The sequence below is a fragment of the Tachysurus vachellii genome, chromosome 23 (genome assembly GCF_030014155.1).
Source record: "Tachysurus vachellii isolate PV-2020 chromosome 23, HZAU_Pvac_v1, whole genome shotgun sequence".
Lineage (NCBI taxonomy): Eukaryota > Metazoa > Chordata > Actinopteri > Siluriformes > Bagridae > Tachysurus > Tachysurus vachellii.
The window spans coordinates 3,320,987-3,339,466 of NC_083482.1; the positions used below are offsets into that span (position 1 = coordinate 3,320,987).

General features: G+C 40.7%; 1 protein-coding gene across 4 annotated transcripts in view; it reads right to left on the reverse strand.

Annotated features, from left to right (window-relative positions):
• The window catches only part of capn1b (calpain 1, (mu/I) large subunit b), a 26,003-nt gene extending 7,649 nt beyond the window's left edge, over positions 1-18,354 (reverse strand). Inside the window, exons 1-11 of one of the 4 annotated variants that reach the window (XM_060858898.1) lie at positions 18,193-18,323; positions 14,427-14,540; positions 13,169-13,415; positions 10,543-10,612; positions 4,956-5,074; positions 4,115-4,248; positions 3,864-4,032; positions 2,635-2,718; positions 2,192-2,277; positions 1,254-1,328; positions 812-972 (exon numbers count right to left, since the gene is read on the reverse strand). In XM_060858898.1, coding sequence (XP_060714881.1) covers positions 812-972; positions 1,254-1,328; positions 2,192-2,277; positions 2,635-2,718; positions 3,864-4,032; positions 4,115-4,248; positions 4,956-5,074; positions 10,543-10,612; positions 13,169-13,414 — 1,144 coding nt within the window. In that variant the 5' untranslated portion in view covers position 13,415; positions 14,427-14,540; positions 18,193-18,323. Of the gene's footprint in view, positions 1-811; positions 973-1,253; positions 1,329-2,191; positions 2,278-2,634; positions 2,719-3,863; positions 4,033-4,114; positions 4,249-4,955; positions 5,075-10,542; positions 10,613-13,168; positions 13,416-14,426; positions 14,541-14,897; positions 14,919-18,192 lie in introns of those variants that run through there. The other 3 variants (XM_060858897.1, XM_060858896.1, XM_060858900.1) reach the window with 3 other exon arrangements.
• Positions 18,355-18,480: the final 126 nt, after the last annotated feature.

An 18,480-nucleotide genomic window follows, 5' to 3' on the forward strand; every position in this document is an offset into this window, starting at 1 on the left:
GTGTGTGAGTGAGTGTGTGAGTGAGAGAGTGTGTGAGTGAGTGTGAGTGTGTGAGCGTGTGAGTGTGTGAGTGAGTGTGAGTGTGTGAGTGAGTGTGTGAGTGAGTGTGAGTGTGTGAGTGAGTGTGTGAGTGAGTGAGCAAGTGAGTGAGCGAGTGTGAGTGAGTGTGTGAGTGAGTGAGTGTGTGAGTGAGTGTGTGAGTGAGTGTGTGAGTGTGTGAGCGTGTGAGTGTGTGTGAATGAGTGTGTGAGTGTGTGAGTGAGTGTGTGAGTGAGTGAGTGAGTGAGTGTGTGAGTGTGTGAGTGAGTGTGTGAATGAGTGTGTGAGTGTGTGAGTGAGTGTGTGAGCGAGTGAGTGAGCGAGTGAGTGAGTGAGTGTGTGAGTGAGTGAGTGTGTGAGTGAGCGTGTGAGTGTGTGAGCGAGTGTGTGAGTGAGTGTGTGAGTGAGTGTGTGAGTGAGTGAGTGTGTGAGTGAGTGAGTGTGTGAGTGAGCGTGTGAGTGAGTGAGTGAGTGAGTGAGTGTGTGAGTGAGTGAGCGAGTGAGTGAGTGAGCGAGTGAGTGAGTGACTGTGTGAGTGAGTGAGCGAGTGAGCGAGCGAGTGAGTGAGCGAGTGAGCGAGTGAGTGTGTGAGTGAGTGAGCGAGTGAGCGAGTGAGTGAGCGAGTGAGTGAGTGAGTGTGTGAGTGAGTGAGTGAGTGTGTGAGTGAGTGAGTGAGTGTGTGAGTGTGTGAGCGAGTGAGTGAGCGAGTGAGTGAGCGAGTGAGTGAGTGAGTGAGTGAGTGAGCGAGTGAGTGAGCGAGTGCATTGCGTACTGGGATGATTCCTGCAGCCTCCCGCTGTGCTTCCTCTCCTCCAGGTCCCATCAAACTTGATGGTGTTCCAGAAACTCAGACTGTCATCACTCAGTGCATCCGGTGTCAGGTTACAGATCTCCAAGCGTGAGAACTGGCGCTTAAACTCCTGAAACGACATCCTTGTTCGGAAAGAACACACAAGAGCGACAAGATCAAAACATCTGTGTTTCAATATTCAGTCTTCGTCTGCGTGCTAAAACGGGAGCATTTTCAACAGCATGTTAATAAACAGAGCCACGTGAGGTATGTGTTATTATATACTACATTATTACAGTAAATAGCAGGATAATGTTCTGAAGTCATGATTGTGGACTGGATTCAGCTTCACATCTTTGTAGAGCTTTGGAGAAAACTACACAAAACGATTAGATGTATACATGGACAAAAACCCAGAACTCACCAGAACTCTCCGTCCTCTGTTTTGCAGTTCAGCTCCTCTCTGTCAGACGGATCGATCTGGTTCCATTCAGATGAGCTGCAGAAGAAGCACGTGGGTGTCAGCATATGTTTCATTACCAAAGAGATGACAAATAAAGAGGGCGTTTTCCGATTGTCCGAGATGGTTCGTTTCAGCTTTTAGATCTAAAAGAACATTTCTGCTTGTTTAATTCAGTCCAAAATTATTTAAGTCACAGAGATATTGTGTTAAAACAGAAAGGCGACATTAAAGGTGAGGTGCACGATGTTTCAAAGCCAATGTTGACATTTGAAATCACCAAAACAAACACGCCCCTAACCCAAATGGGCGTCACCCCTGTTTTGATAGCTCCGCCCACACATACATACGTAACCCAGGCAACTATTATGGTGGAACCTGCTGGGGCGGCTGACCAAGGGGATATTTTTATCAGTAAATGAACACAATGAGTAATACTATCGTAATACAAATGTGTTTTTGTAGTACTGTGTGTTGTACCATGAAAAGTTTAGCTCCGTTTCACGCGGAAGACGTTCAGTTCTCTCCAGCGCTGGAAAGCTGATCCTATATTAACACGTCCTACTTCTTGCCTTATCGTAAGCCTTTCTTCGCTTTTCATTTTTACCCGCCATGTCAATGTTTCATTAGCTTTCTGCTAATGTCAGATGTGCGCACTGAACACTCTCTCCACCAATATTGACATCACACGCCCCTTTATGCTCATTGGCTACATGTTTGTTTTGATCGTCGACCCGACTCTGAAGCATTTTCTGAAGCATTTCTCAAACAACGTGCACCCCACCTTTAAAGTACAACTTTAGTGCGTTTGCTTTTATCTAAATCTCATATTTAACATTTCAAAGTTGATTTTGCATAACATTGTGAAAGCAAAGTGACTGTGTTTTGACTGGCCGACCCACTTGTCACTCCACGCCCCCGTCCACTCGACTTGTCCCCACGGGTTCCTGATACGGATCAGCCTTTCTCTGTTACCACGGAAATCCACCTAAACAAAAACCATACACACACACATACACACACACATACACACACACAATTATTTTGAAAAATAATTATGTTCTCGATCATGGATGGTTGAAAATGTATCAGCCTCGTTTAGATTTCGAAGCGTAAACTGATTTCCAAGTGATTCCACTGTTTCCACCTAACATCCTATCAGCAATCAGTCTGGCTCATGTCTAATGTTGTGGAAACGACACTATGGGTAGCGATTTTCTATCATTTCTTCTATTTGCCATCTCCACGCTATCTCTTGTTTCTCTTTTCTTTCTTCATACACAGTGGTGCTGATTACATGGCGCTGGATATAAATGTAGATGTAAATGTTGTGTACCAGACCCACCTCTCTCAGTCCTGTCACAGAGTAGGCGTGACCTTTCACCAGCTTCTTGAAGGTTACTGCTTCCATGTCGAATGCACTGGTGATCTGTAAGTAAAAATAAATACGCACAAACACTATTACTCGAAAAACAAACAAACCGACCGACCGATTACTTCTGACACGAGCAAGAACATAAAAATGTCATAAGCACCAATACTGTATGTAATAAAATTATTCAAACCGCAAAGGGATATTTCAAGTGAATTAAAACCACAGAAAAAAAACAAGTCATGCTTAAAAATCTATTTTGTTAGGCTTTAAATTGCCTATTATTGCCTTCTACCAAACCTGTCCCTGGGGTATAAATTAAAGTGTGTGTACAAACAGATCAATTCTCATGACATCTCACCACAGGAAGAAGCAATGAGCTTCAGGAAGGATAACTTTTTGTGGAAAACAAGAACCTACGGACTGTAACCGTAACACATGTTGGATCATCAGAAATTCAACTTCCAGCATATTTCAGGCCTTCTCTTTGGAGTTACCTCTCCCAGGAGGTAAAAACCTGATCCTAGATCAACAATCTGTCCTCAACCATACACTGATCAGCCATAACATTAAACCTACCTGCCTGATATTGTGCAGCTTCACCTTGTGCTGCCAAAAGCTCTGACACTAGGAGGTGCTGTGCATCAGCATTATCTTTTCAGCAATTTGTGCTACAGTAGCTCTCGTGGGATTGTGGGACTGTGGAACCAGACGGACTAGTATTGAGTCTTGGGTGTCTGTGTCTTTTGGTAGTTCTAAACATTGTGTCCTGGTAAAAACCCCACGAGAGCTACCGCTTTTGAGCTGCTCTGATCCCTTGTCTAGTCGTCAGTTTGGCTGTTGTTAAAGTCCTTTCGCTTGCCCATTTTTCCTGCTTCTAACACATCTACTTCTAGTTCTCTGTTTACATTTTTCCTAATATGCCCAACCTCTTGACATCTCCATCTACATGAGATAAACTTTCTTCTCCTCACCTGTCAGTGGTTTTAATGTCAGTGGTTTTAATGGTGCCAAGACCATGATGTCAAAAGAAAAACATTCAATCACTTAACCTGTAACTATTTCTGTATTATTATAGTTATACACCCCAAGTTTAATGTTTTTCATTTGACATCATGGTCTTGGCACGAGTACACGAGTACTTGATGACTACAAGTACCGTATAACCTCGTGTGTCATGTGGTGGCGCCGTGCAGACTCACGTCTATAGAGCAGCCGAGCAGTGATCCTCGTTCCAGGGCCTTTGTGATAATGCGAGGCAGATCCCTGGGAGCTGACTTCAGCTCGTACATCTCAGACACTCCGCCTGTGAAGTCCTCAAAGCCCTCGGTGGTGGAGCCTCCGGACAGAGCCTCGTATGAGCCGTTCAACCTTGATCACGAGCATAAAACACTTAAAACACAGCCAGGTGTACGCAAATAATTCAGACGCACTCGCTTATAAAGATCATTACTTAGCGTAGGCTTTCTCCAACAGGGCACTCCAGAACTCGGACCCCTCGGCCGAGTGCACAAAAACAAGCTCTCCGTCCTTGACAGGCAGGCGGTCATCAACGACGACGTCCACCCAGTCGCCGAACTGCCAGAACTGCAGAAACGAGTGTTTTCGGAATGACAACCAATACATTCATGAATACAACTTTAACTTTACTTTACTCGTGAATATAATACATGCATTGCTATGACAACTTTTATCTCCAGCGACGTACAATCCAAGTCCCTTCATTAGAGTTCAGGAACTTGGGGGATTCGCTATTCATGAAAAGTCCATCATTCACATTAAAAAAATCTTTTTTTAATGATCCATTCGTTCGTTTTTGTTATGTGGCTGGTATAATTTCCTGGCACTATATTGAATGTTTGCTATATTGCTATTTTCCGCTTTGGCAGAAGGTGAAAAGCGAAACACCCACTAACATGATAAACAATGTGAAACAGGACCAACACGTTTTTTTGGCAAACGGTTGTATACAATTTATGATGGTAATATGCAGCTTTGGATGTAGCTTTGTGTCGTTTTTGAATCCATATTCTTTTCACCCACGCAACCACCCTTAATGCACCACCCTGACCACATAAAAAAAAAAAACAACAAAAGTTCTGCTATTAGTCTGTATTTTGGAACTTGAGTCACTATTGTGGCTCACATGTGCTGTACAAGTTAAATATGAAATATGACCAGTGAAGGCACGGACGTCAGATGTTTTTTATAACCCGAGTAATTCGGGGAAAAAACCCAAAAACAAACAAATTCAGAAACGTATTTGTTGTAAATGAATTTATTAGACGGCGGACCTGAAAGTGGAAAATCCCGGCATAATCTTCCGTGAAGCTCTGGCCGTGAGGAACCACTCTGTGTAGCAGATTGTCGTTGAGTGTGAGAGATGCGATAGCAGCCAACAGCCAGCAGTCACCTGAGAAAGAGAGCGAGACAAATGACAATTTTTTAAAAAGAATACAAACGAATTCTCAATCTCTACTAAAGGATATCGGTTGCATTTTTTAATATTAAACATCAATGATTGATTTATGTCTATAAAAAAAACAGCAGTTTGACGTGGTTAACGTGTTCCTTTATTTAGCATCATGAGCTAGCAATTAAAAAAAATTGTTTCTCTGAACAATCATCTGTAAATATTTATTTCTTTTGCTTCCAGTTCTGTAACCGGATCATCTATGGATGAAAGGAGGTGAAAAATTTTTACTGAAAGAGCTTTAACTAGATCACTGGTTAAAATGGACCTGATTGGCTGCACAGAGGATCTGCTACAGCTTGTTCAGGTTAAAAAACTGGAACTAAACTGTTTTTCTTCCTCCTCCTTTAACGCATTGGTCTCCTACTGTTACGATATTTTTCCATGTCTTCATGAAATGCTCTACTGTACCATTGTGATGTGCCATTGTACGAGCCCTGGCTGTTTCTTTCTTGCTAGGACACAAAATTATGAATGTGTGAATGTGAGCTGTTGAAGATAAGACCGGAAACTAGAAACAGTAATGACCAGGAAGAGAGAGAGAGAGAGAGAGAGAGAGAGAGAGGGAGAGAGAGAGAGTGAGAGAGAAAGGGGAGAGAGAGAGTCAGGGGGAGAGAGAGAGAGAGGGAGAGAGAGAGAGAGTGAGAGAGAGGGGGAGAGAGAGAGAGTGAGGGGGAGAGAGAGAGAGAGATATGGAGAGAGAGAGAGAAAGAGAGGGAGGGAGAGTGAGGGGGAGAGAGAGAGTAAGGGAGGGGGAAGTGAGGGGGAGAGAGAGAGAGAGTGAGTGAGAGAGAGAGAGATAGAGAGAGTGAGGGGGAGAGAGAGAAAGAGATGGAGGGGGAGTGAGGGAGAGAGAGAGAGAAATAGAGAGTGAAATAGAGATCAGGGGGGGAAGTGAGGGCGAGATAGAGTAAGGGAGGGGGAAGTGAAGGGGAGAGAGAGAGAGAGAGAGAGAGAGAGAGAGAGGGAGAGAGAGAGATAGAGAGAGTGAGGGGGAGAGAGAGAGAAAGAGATGGAGGGGGGAGTGAGGGGGAGAAAGAGAGAAATAGAGAGCGAAATAGAGATCGGGGGAGTGAGGGCGAGAGAGAGAGTAAGGGAGGGGGGAAGTGGGGGGGGAGAGAGAGAGAGTGAGGGGGAGAGAGAGAGAGGGAGGGGGAGGGAGGGGGAGAGAGAGAGAAATAGAGAGCGAAATAGAGATCGAGGGTGGGGAGTGAGGGCGAGAGAGAGTAAGGGAGGGAGGGAGTGAGGGGGAGAGAGAGAGAGAGAAATACACACAAAACCACAGACAGAGACAGAAGAAGACACCAGAGTAAATGAATGACTAAACTGCACGAGATGCAAAATGTTTACAGCTGTAATGATTAGTTTTCTTCTCCACACAACATAAACAAGGCCCTCGGTCTGCTCTCTGTGTTTCGTTCACCCAACTTTAAGGACACAAATAATACTCATTAACACATTGAATTCTTTAAAAAAAAATAAATACCAGAATCAGCAGCTGAAATGTTTTCTTACTATCTATCGTTTATGTAGCCGCGTAGTTTGTAAACAACTCCGACGTCTATAGAACAAGGGCAAGTCTGTATTTATGTATTTACCCGTACAAACACTTCAAGTAAACATTTGCGCTGTTTTGTTGCAGGAATCTTTCTTCCCAGCTCCACTATGCTCATTCATTCTAGTTAATCTTCTTAATTCTTAAAATGAATGATCTTCTGTAACATAGCTAAGTTAGCTAAGAAGCTAACGCTTCATGTAGATCATGTAAGCATCTTAATCATTCGTTCGCGAAGGAAACTCTTTCCTGTGAGGACAGTCGACTTGACATTTATTTCCATCATAAGATTTGATTACAGTTGTGTGTGTACAGTGTTCTATACGGTTTCGTTAAAATATTAATACTTCACTAAACCGGAGCTACTTTGGGCTAAGTACTTGGTCCTCTTCTTTACTCCCTGTATACTCACTCTCTTGGGTTCCTCACATGGGTTCTCTTACCACTGCTATGCTGATGATACACAACTTATCTTCTCTTTCCCACCCTCAGATACCACAGCTTCTGATCGGATCTCATCATGTCTGGCAGAAATTTCATCATGGATGACTGCTCATCAGTTAAAGCCCAATCCTAGCAAAACTGAACTGCTGTTTGTCCCAGGTGATTCATCCACAGGTCACGACCTTGCTATATCATTGAACAACGATCTGATCTCCCCTTCAGCCACAGCTAGCAACCTTGGGGTAACCATGGACAATCAGCTGTCCTTTTCCTCTCATGTTACTAATGTGACTCACTTATGTCGGGTTCTTCTCTACAACATTAGAAGAATTCGGCCATTTTTGTCCTCACAGGCTGCTCAGGTACTTGTTCAGTCTCTTGACATTTCAGGACTGGATTACTGCAATGCACTGCTGGCAGGTCTACATATGAACGCAATCCACACTCTGCAAATGATCCAAAATGCAGCTGCATGGCTTGCTTTCAACCTGCCAAAGTTCTCACATACCACCCCGCTGCTGCGATCCCTCCACTGGCTTCCGGTAGCTGCACGCATCAGATTCAAAACACTGATGCTGGCCTACAAAGCCAAAAATGGACCAGTTCCCTCTTACCTCAAAGCCCTCATCACTCCTCGCACTGCACCCCGCACCCTCCGATCTACCAGCACTGCTCGACTGGTCCCACCATCTCTCAGGGAAAGAGGCAAGTATACTACAAGACTCTTCTCTGTTCTGGCACCAAGGTGGTGGAACGAACTTCCCCCTACCGCTGAGTCACTGGCTAATTTCAAGCGGCGGTTGAAGACCTACTTATTCAGGAAACACTTCAACTAGCACTTCTTTCCTTATCTTTTGCATTTAAAAAAAAAAAAAAAATACTTTGACACTTTTTCATTGTAGTTTTGAACAAATGTTTTAAACTCATGGTATCTTAAGTATGTAACTTAGTGAGACAGCATTAATGATTCAATGTTAGAGATTTAAGCTCGTATGTACGTCGCTCTGGATAAGGGCGTCTGTCAAATGCTGTAAATGTAAATAATAAAAAATGTTATTAAAATAAAGTCAGGAAACCTTTGATTGGTCCACAGACAACCACTGAAAAGAGACTGTTCAGCTTCAGTGGCATCATAAACACCTGTTAACTGCAGAAGTGGAGGTTTTCACAGGTGTGGGATGTGAAATCACTTGCCTAAAGGAACAACAAACAACTAAAACTATAAAGCGATTCTGTGGAAACTTATCTCAAGTCTGGGAAAGATGGATGCAAATATGTCCAAATCTCTCCCACATACTACAAACCGCATACCTGGATATTATCTGATCTGAACTCTTAATTTGAAAATGATTAAATCTCCCAGGACACGGTTCACTTTGTCTGAGCACGCTAACCATTTGTGTTTTAATAAGAAAAGATGAGAGTGTAATAATATTACAGAGAGTGTAATAATATCAGCTGTGCGGTCAGATGAATGTGGTAATGTGCAGTAAGCGGAATGAAAGAAATAAATAAACAAAAAGTGCTTTAATATAGTATGAAAGGGTGCGCATACTTGTAAGCAGGACACCCAGAGAGAGAAAAACAAAAACAGGAAGTCATATAGTCAGGACAAACTGGACAAGACAGGCTGTTTTGGCAGAGAAGGCAGAATGTGCTGAGCTGCAGCTACCATATCATGAAGGAGCCTCTGACTTCACCATACAGTACACAGTTCTACTGAAACTCGTCCTTTTGTTTTATCGCTTCGTCATTTAAATGTGCTTTGAAAATGTACCAAATTTAAACGGATCGATTCTTCGGCAACGTCGTCCTGTAACACAGTCGTGCCAATAAACCTCATTTGAAAGGAATTGAATTTATCACATATAAAAAAAAGAAAATGGTCTCATTTCATCATGATTTCATATTTTTTTAAACTGTTGTCACCGAAGCCTGCAGTAACTCAGAGCACCAGCAGAGAGAGAGAGAGAGAGAGAGAGAGAGAGAGAGAGAGAGAGAGAGAGGTGTGGGTTAACAATGCTGGCAGAGTCCAATCCCTTTTTTCCACACTGCCATCCTGTTTGCTCTCAGGACTCGCATTAAACACACTCACACACAAATAAAATACAGACACACACACAAACACACACATTCATGAAAAACTCTCTCTCTCTGTCTCTCTCTCTCTGTCGCTCTCTCTCTCTCTCTCTGTCTCTCTCTCTCACACACACACACACACACACACAATAATTATTCTATTAAATACATTTCAGCAGTTGTCTATTATCTTGTGTTAAACTTTAAAGAGTGTTACACTGCAACAAAGCCATTCTCTGCCCTGTTCTGTAAACCCCAACTGCATGAGCTCTCTTCACACACACACACACACACACACACACACACACACACACAAACACTCACACAATGTAAGCGACGGCAAGCTGCCAAACCTCTGAGCGCTCTTTTTTGCTAAGCCACTCGGTCTGTGACTCATCGCTCAGGCAGCGAGCTCTACACACCCCACTCCTAGGAAACACACACTCATACTCTCTCTCCCTCTCACACACACTGAACACTCAAGAATTTACTTGAACTTCTTTTGCCTGGTTAAAATTTAATCCCTGAGTGCTTCATCTGTTCGACCCTGGCAGCATGAAGCTGCTCTGGCGTCCAGAACGACCCGAAACAAGTCACAACTCACACAATACACAACGGTTTTCCTGTTTTCTGCGACCGTTGGTACACCACCCACATTCGATTTTACGCTAAAATATTCAGCCAAACCCTGAGTTATGTAATTACACTGCTACGGCCTGAATCACTGACAGCTACAGACAGATTATTTAGGTAAATCCACTAACAGGGAGACCCCTACTAGCGAGTCGCATACAGTCTCGGTCCTTAGGAATTTCTCACAAGTTTCAAAATGTTTGCTTTAAAAAAAAAACAAAAAAAACTTTCTAAGTAACCAGTGAGCCAATGGGCATGTGGCAGAAGTGTAGGGTCCTTATTAGGATCAGAACTTAGCATGTGAAGTCCTGAAAAATCAGAAATCATAACGTTGCCACTTTAATCCTGTCCGAATAGGGCTTGGCCTGTTATTTTCACAGTTTTGTCTTTTGCTGGTTTTGTCTTTTACAATCTGAGATCTCTCTTTCGCCAGTAGCTAAACACCAGTTTTTGTTTTTTTGTTTTTGTTTTTTAAAAATTTTTATGACTCCGGAGTCGGTGGTGTTGTGGATTTGATTTTAAAGGTACCTTTAAGGACGTACACTCGCTCCTCTGAAGTGGGATTTTCACTGTGCTGTAAAAACAAGCTTGGTCCAGACAGACTGACTGTTCCACACCTAAAATGCTGTCTAAAGCCTTGTGAATAAAACATGCATGAAGAAGGTAACAGAGCATAACATGGTTAATTGGGACTCACCCAGAGCTCCTTGGCAGATGTCGGTACGCGTGGCTCCACCCACGATGAACTGAGGATCAGAAACCAGCTCCTGTGACAAAATCACAACAAAAACTCAACAACTCTCAGGTCCGGGCTTTCATCAGTACTTCATTTTTATCGAATCGCCTAGAGTAAAGAGAACTGTTAAGTGTTTTTATTTTTGCAAGTAGAAAAAAAAAACATCTCAATAAATCATTAAGTCATTATGCAGCACTACAGAAGCTCAAGCGGTTTGGATGACGTAAACACACTCGTGCTGATTTCATCAGGAAACCAGCTGACAAGCTGATCTGATAAGAGACAGCTCTGAGTCGCAGAAACAACAAAAAAAAACAGCCGGGTGTTTATACAAAGAACTAAAAGTGTATCCGAAGCGATAAGGCGACAAAGTAACATAATATACAAATAGTCATTTAAAGTTGTGATGATTATTTTGGAAGTTGTTTACATTTCTGTGTGTTACACACATTCGTGGACATGACGTGTGAGGCTGAGACTGACACAATTTCAGCCGATTCAAAAAGCCTGACCTCCGGCTAATATAACAAATACATCATTTATTCATGAAGTCAAGCTTTAAGTTCTGCTGGAAGCTTTAATCGCCAAGCAAAAGGGTTAACAGTATACACACACCCAGGATCTTCATATGCTTGTCCATATTTGCATGACAACATGTGTGTGTGTGTGTGTGTGTGTGTGTAACTAGGACACAGCCAGAATCTCCTCCCTCAACAGTTCCAGAGCAGAGGAACAAGCCAGCACTCTGTAACAGCTCATAATCTTTCCTCGTTCACTTCCTCCTGTGAGTCACTGCATGCGTGTTCATCATCCACTGAGTAAAGACAATGGAAAGGAACACACCCAATGTACAGAGCAGTCAGAACAGTCGAGGGAAAAGGTTTACAACTTGCATTCAAAATCTGTTAAAGTGTGTGTGTGTGTAAGAGTCGACTCCCAAATGACTCACTGAAATTCTTCCCATGTGTGACATTAGCAGAAAGCGATTGAAACACTGACATGGCGGATACCTGCCGTTACCTTGGCCTCGGGTTCTAGGTGTTGAACGTCGTCTTTCACGTGAAAACCTTTCACGGTACAACACACAGTACTACAATAACACATTTGTATTACCATAGTATTACTCATTGAGTTCATTTATTGATAAAAATATCCCCTCGGTCAGCTGCCCCAGCAGGTTCCGCCATAATAGTTGCCTGGGTTACGTATGTATGTGTGGGCGGAGCTATCAATACAAAGGTGACACCAATTTGGGTTAGGGGCGTGTTTGTTTTGGTGATTTCAAATGTCAACATTGGCTTTCAAACATTGTGCACCTCACCTTTAAATCAATCTGCGCCTTCTAATCAGTTAAATAACCACATAACAGACTGCTCACGGAAAAACTAGCAATAACATCAACCCTTTTGTTTCTTGTGCTAATAAAGAAACTTTGTTAGAAATCTTCTGCATTTTTTGAATTTCGTAAATTGTTGAGTTTAAAGAAAGGGTCGGAAACTATGACAAAAGAATCAGTCAAAAACTGATGGATAATTGTGTTGCTGTACTGTTCGAGCTGGCTGATGTATTATTAAGTCGGTGAAATGTGGCGTGTCGAGTGATGAAACACACGACGGCGGTTAAGGACGTGACGAGGCACGTAGTCATGGCGATATGAAAAAGCATGTAGCATGGAGCAGTTGTTGTGTGAGCTGTGTGTGTGACAGCGTGTTAACCGCAAGAGAAAAACCCTCCAGTGAAGCTCTTGCACTCGGTGACAAGCCTGAGAGGAGGAAGCTAACACGAACTGATGACCACTGTACACACACACACACACACATTCCTATACTCTGTTACACTCAGTGCACCCTTTCATATGAATCTAACTATTCAACTTTCTAGCTACTCAAATATTTGGTAGCTGAGGCAAATATTTACAGAATCCAACCGGGGCATTTTAATTCCTGAAACTTTTCACAGAACCCAAAGCAGTTGCAGCTAAACACAATTATTACCAGTATTTAACTTTTATTAAAACTGCTTATGGATTCCAGTTGAAATCAAATCCTCCTTTCATAAAGAACCTCACAGGACAGGCTTTTGATATGTACAGTAGTCACTGTTTCCTGAAAAATAAACCAACGTTCAGGAACCAGGTGTGTAAAAGATTAAGGTGTAAAACTGCCTTAAGCAACAAAATTAGCAAAATTGTTCTGCATCGATCTCTGAGATCTGAGTTTGGAGAACTTTTGGCCCACTCTTTACTTCAGTCCATTGATATTTGCAGGTATGTGTTTATGCACAGTGCACTGAAGATGCCACCACAGCATCTCGGTGGGTTTAAGGAGTGGACTTTGACTTACCATCACCTTGATTTTTCCCCCTTATTTTTTAATCATTCAGATGGTTTCATTCAGATGGTACATGCTGTAGACACACACCCGAGTGCTCTGAGCACACCACAAATGATAGTAAGAAGGATCTACTTAATGTTCTTTTTTCTGGGTTCTGAATGTTGATAAGTAAATGAGGACTGTACAATTGTTATTTAGACCCTGAAAAGGAAATACTGAGACTAGCTAGCTAGTGTGTACATGACGTGACTCACGGTGGGCCGCTTCCACTCGACACCACGTGTTTTAGACGAATGAGGCGCCAGCTCCTTGAATCCGAGCGATGGCGGCCGGGCGGGGAAACAGGGATCCTCGAAGAGACTGCCGCTTTCCAAACACTCCTGTTTCAGTGCCTGGTAGTCCTGGTTGGCGAAGGGGATCGCTCGCTCGTTGGTCCCCGCGCCCTCTGCCCGCAGGCGGTCGTGCTGAATTCTTGCTGACATCCCACCGAACACGTACATGCTACAGGGGGTAAAGGAGTCATGTGTAAATAAAGAATTAACAGTAAGGGTGTATGTCAAAAAGGATGTCAGGGTCTAAAAAGGCCTGTTAACACCAAACTGTATGGGAAAAAAATAGTCAGGTAGGTGGCAATAATTCTCTAGGCTTGACTTTAAAGTAATAAAAAAATGTCTTTTTAAGGGACGGTTGTAGCAGCGCTGTGAACTCGCCCACAATTTTTTTTGAAGCTCGAGTAAAACCACTCATTGCACAGTCTCAGCTCCAGCTTGAGAAACTGGAACCTTTTTACAAAGGTCCTTTTTTAGTGGTTATGTCAAAGTCTTTATACGATACCGCCTCGTTCTATTAGTGGGGATCAAAACACACAAAACAAAAACAAGCACAAATTCACTTTTCTTTCCTTTTGTTAATGGGGACCAAAACACACAAAACAAAAACAAGCACAAATTCACTTTTCTTTCCTATTGTTAATGTCTCTTGCAGTTAAGAGCCACCATGATGAAAAAAAAACAGGTTTCAGTTTTGTGACATTTAGCTGATACACTGGTTTATGGTGTGAACAGGCCTGAAGTTATAAGTGAGACATGCAACGCTTGTGAACATGGATAACAAAGTGGATGACTGCGTTTGTGCAAGCTTAAAAAAATCAAAAGAGCATTTGTGGGTAAAAAAAAGATAGACAGAGACTGATTGGTTGACACAGGCAGCTTTTTGGAGTGTGTGTGTGTGTGTGTAGACTGCTATTACCGGCATTCAGCAGATACACAGCTGTTATCATGCAAGCAGAGTGTCTACATTCCTACACATACACACAAGCTTTCTTAAAGCAGCAGATGACAGAAAGCTTTTATGCACTGCGTTCGATAAACAGAAAGCAGTTAAAGTGGAACATGCACTTAAAGGCTGCAGAGAAGTCTGCACCGCATTGTGCTACACGAGTAACCATGAATTAGCGTATAACAGCCTTACAGCACCATTTTTCTTAGTTTTATTAGCAGGAAAAAAATGCACTTTAAAGGAGTCGTTTGTCACTTTTCCGATATAAATTTCCCCAGAACAGGCACTGTGGAGACTCGTCTGTGGTCTACGTGTAATGGAAATTCCCTTCACAGGCAGCAGGGGGAGCTAGAAATGACAAACAGCTCCTTTAATGATGGATTGTGATTTCATATTTAAAAAAAAGTTTATGCACCGTGATGGCAAAACCAAACGCTGGCGTGTCACGTCATAACTCAAAAGAAACAAACCAAAACAAAAAACAGCACTTCTGAGTTCCTGAAATATGTCGTATACGTATATGTATACATCAGCGTTGTAGCAGAGCGTGTAAAAGAAATGTATTATTTTGCTGCAGCTGTACGTCTCAGAGTGTTTTGTTCCTCTTATACTACAGATTTATTACAAACACTAGAAAATATTACACCAAAGCTAAATCAGTAACAATAAAGTCAATCAATTCATAAAGAACACACAAACATCTACCTGCAGGTCCTTTTTGCAGCGGCAGGCTTAGAGAAAACAGAGATTTCATTCATCACAGATTAAAAGAAGACTAGAGATTATCTATTCATATCAGTTACATATCTAGAGATAAGAGATTATTTTATATATATATATATATATATATATATATATATATATATATATATATATATATATGGAAAAAATAATCACTGAATCATATAACTGTTTCATATACATGATTCACAGTGTGTGTGTGTGTGTGTGTGTGTGTTCAATCATATCAATTATAAAGTTATTTATTATACAAGGGTCAAGAGTCAAAACATATATATTTTTAAATATATTTTACATTGTTTATTGCAAACATGTGCCACAGAAATGTATCATGCTTCTACATCATCTCAATTTCAGTCACTTCGAGTGTTTTATAAATGTCATTTATAAGCATTTAATAAGTGTCTGGAAGTCTGTAGAAAAACAAAAAAAAGCTAATACATGTTTAAGGCTTTTATTTGCAGAACCCTTATAGAAGATCGTACATTAAAATAAACGTAAACTTTGGAAATTTGAGAATATACTGTAAACATCTTAAATCTGAGCTTTATCTGCTTAGCGCTGCACTGGACCCAGGATGCTAAAGTTGCTAACAGGTAAAGGACATTTCTCACATAAAACATTGTTTTTTTCATCTGCAAAACATTTTGGTTTGAAGTGATATCGGCTTAGTGATATTGGCTTCACTGATATCACACAGACTTTACAAAACTGTAAATAGACAGCATGATATAATCCAGTCAGCTCTTTAAAGGCTTACATGTACCATATTAAACATTTATAAAGAAAGATTAGAACTTGTAAAATTTGAGATTTATAAATGTAGAGAATTTAGTGATATCATCCTGATGTGTTTTTATACACAGCGCATCTGTAATAATTAAATAAACCCTCACAGTAAAGCTCAACCCTGTATTGTTATGGAAGGTGGCCATCTTGGACAACTGGGATTTTCCCTTTGGTGCTAATCATTCACTTGTGTTTTTTAGCAGGTATGAGAGTGCAATTGGAGTGGACATTCTCGGAATTATACTGAACGTCATTAAATTGATCCCTGTTATGATAAGATACTTTAATTCAATGTTAGATCGTAGCTTTAACAAGTGGAATCATCAATAAATCACAATATTATCCTGTCATAACTTTTTCTGACAATTTAAGACGTTATTATGAACGGCACATACTTGATTTTGTGTTATGTTTTATTATTTTTAAATAGCAGGTTATATATGTTTTGGTTTACTGGTGTAATCTCACCTGTGTTACTTTTTTCTGCTGTTTTGTAACTGTATTTTAAAAATATTCTGTGGGCAGATTTTTGAAACCTGAAAACAAAGCAGATACGATACCATACGCCATAAATTCGGCCCTAATCGATCCATTTCTGTCTGCTTCAGTGAATCAGCAAGTATCAGTGTGTACACACACTCTCACACACACACACACAACACCATTACTGATAACTCTTATTCCACTCATTAACAAATGAGTTATTAATCATTTACAGTCGTTTGCTCCTGTTATCACTTTTGTTGTAGTTTTCCATCAACAGGCTTTAACCTTGTCATAATGACGATAAACTGGAGCGTAAACTTACTGTATGTTACATCACTGGCACTGGAGACTCCTTCCTTAAATGTAAAATTACAGAAAAAAGATTCACTATATTAAAAACTAGCCTATACTTGCCTATTTTAATCGGTTTACAATAAATAAAAAAATGTCTTTATATGGCAAAGCAGATTGCCATATGCCATAAATTCGTCCCTAATCGATCCAGTTCTGTCCGCTTTAGTGAATCAGCAAGTATCAGTGTGTACACACACACACAAAACACCATTACTGATAAGCTTATAGTGATAAGAGCAGCAATCTTAACATATTTTCCCCAGATATCCATGAAAATGTTAAGATTTAAAGAGAGATTTTTGGCAGCCAATAACAAACTGATAACGATCTTTTACAGTGTTCCTGAAAGAACGCACGTCTTTAAAATGTGTCATCTTCAGAAACTCCATAAAAAATCATTTCCTTCTTCTTCTTCTTAAATAATTAAGGTCCTTAGCTTCCAATGAAAAACGGTGCTGTAGCTGAATGGAGGTGTTGAGTCAAGATGTTCAGGTGTTAAAGTAGTACCTCACCATGCCAAATGATTCAAACAGTTAGTTCCGACTAACTGGTTAGGTGTTGAACTAGTTTGCAAAAATGACATGCAATGATGCACCGAATGGAAACGATCCGACTTTAAAGCACGTAGTCGATAATTATAGTTTGGCCCCAATGACATTTCTTAACAAAGGAATAAAACGTACTCTAGTAATCTGTTATAAAGGAATAATTCATTGTGTTGACACAACAAATCCAGACATGAAGCACAACCACGAAGCGTCTCATTCCTCTTATTCCACTCATTAACAAATGAATTATTAATCATTTACAGTCATTTGCTCCTGTTATTATTATTTTGTTGTACAGTTTTTCCATCAACAGGCTTTAACCTTGTCATGATGACGATAAACTGGAGCGTAAACTTACTGCCTGTTACATCACTGGCACTGGAGACTCCTTCCTTAAATGTAAAATTACATTATATTAAAAACTAGCCTATACTTGCCTATTTTAATCGGTTTACATTTAATCAAAAAATGTCTTATGCGTTCTCTGTAACAATACAGCAAACATCATAACGTATTAATATTATAATATTATTGTAAAATTAAATCTGTGAGACACCTAGAAGCCGGATCTACTTTCGGATTGGTGACTATAGCAAAGCTTTCTGACTAATCAAATTCGAGGAATCGAAATCGTCTCGGTTAAAGAACTCGTCTTGTCAATGCTGTGCAAAAGCTATGCTGTTTTAATATCGGCACAAAATTAAAATAGATGTGTTCTTTTGTAATTCCGTGTTTTTTAACTATTTTTAAAACGTGAGCGAGCGAAACACTTTATTCCGCGGACTAATCTGCACACTTTAGGCCACGTTTTACCGTTACTCTGCTCGAGCCAGTGTTTATTTTAGTGCTGAGACTGTATCCATGCGCCGTTTGCATTAAGTCTCTATTTAATGATTAGTCATTTGGGTTTTAAACCTAAACAAAGTATATTTGGTCTAAAAAAAAATATATGAAATATATATATATAAAAATTATATATATATAAATAAATATATGTATATATATTTATATTTATAAAAGTCTACGCACATCACTTGCACCTCGAAAGATAGTAAAAAAAAAAAAAAAACCTGCTCACTTACCACTATTTCTCTCTCCGGTTGTTACACAGCTGTTTACATTAATTTAAATGATTAAATGATGGATGAATTCATCTCTCTTGCACACTACAATCTCAGTATACTGCAGTGCACAGCCCTACCCTTGGGGGCGTGGCCTATCTGTGACGGATGGAAAAGGCGTGTCTTAAATCGACCCTGTGCCCTATAAAGAGGACTTGATGTAGGGGAGTGAACAAGAATGTGATTTTTTTATTTTTATTTATTGCTTCTATACTCACAGGTGTGAACTATAACATAATAAAAAAATTA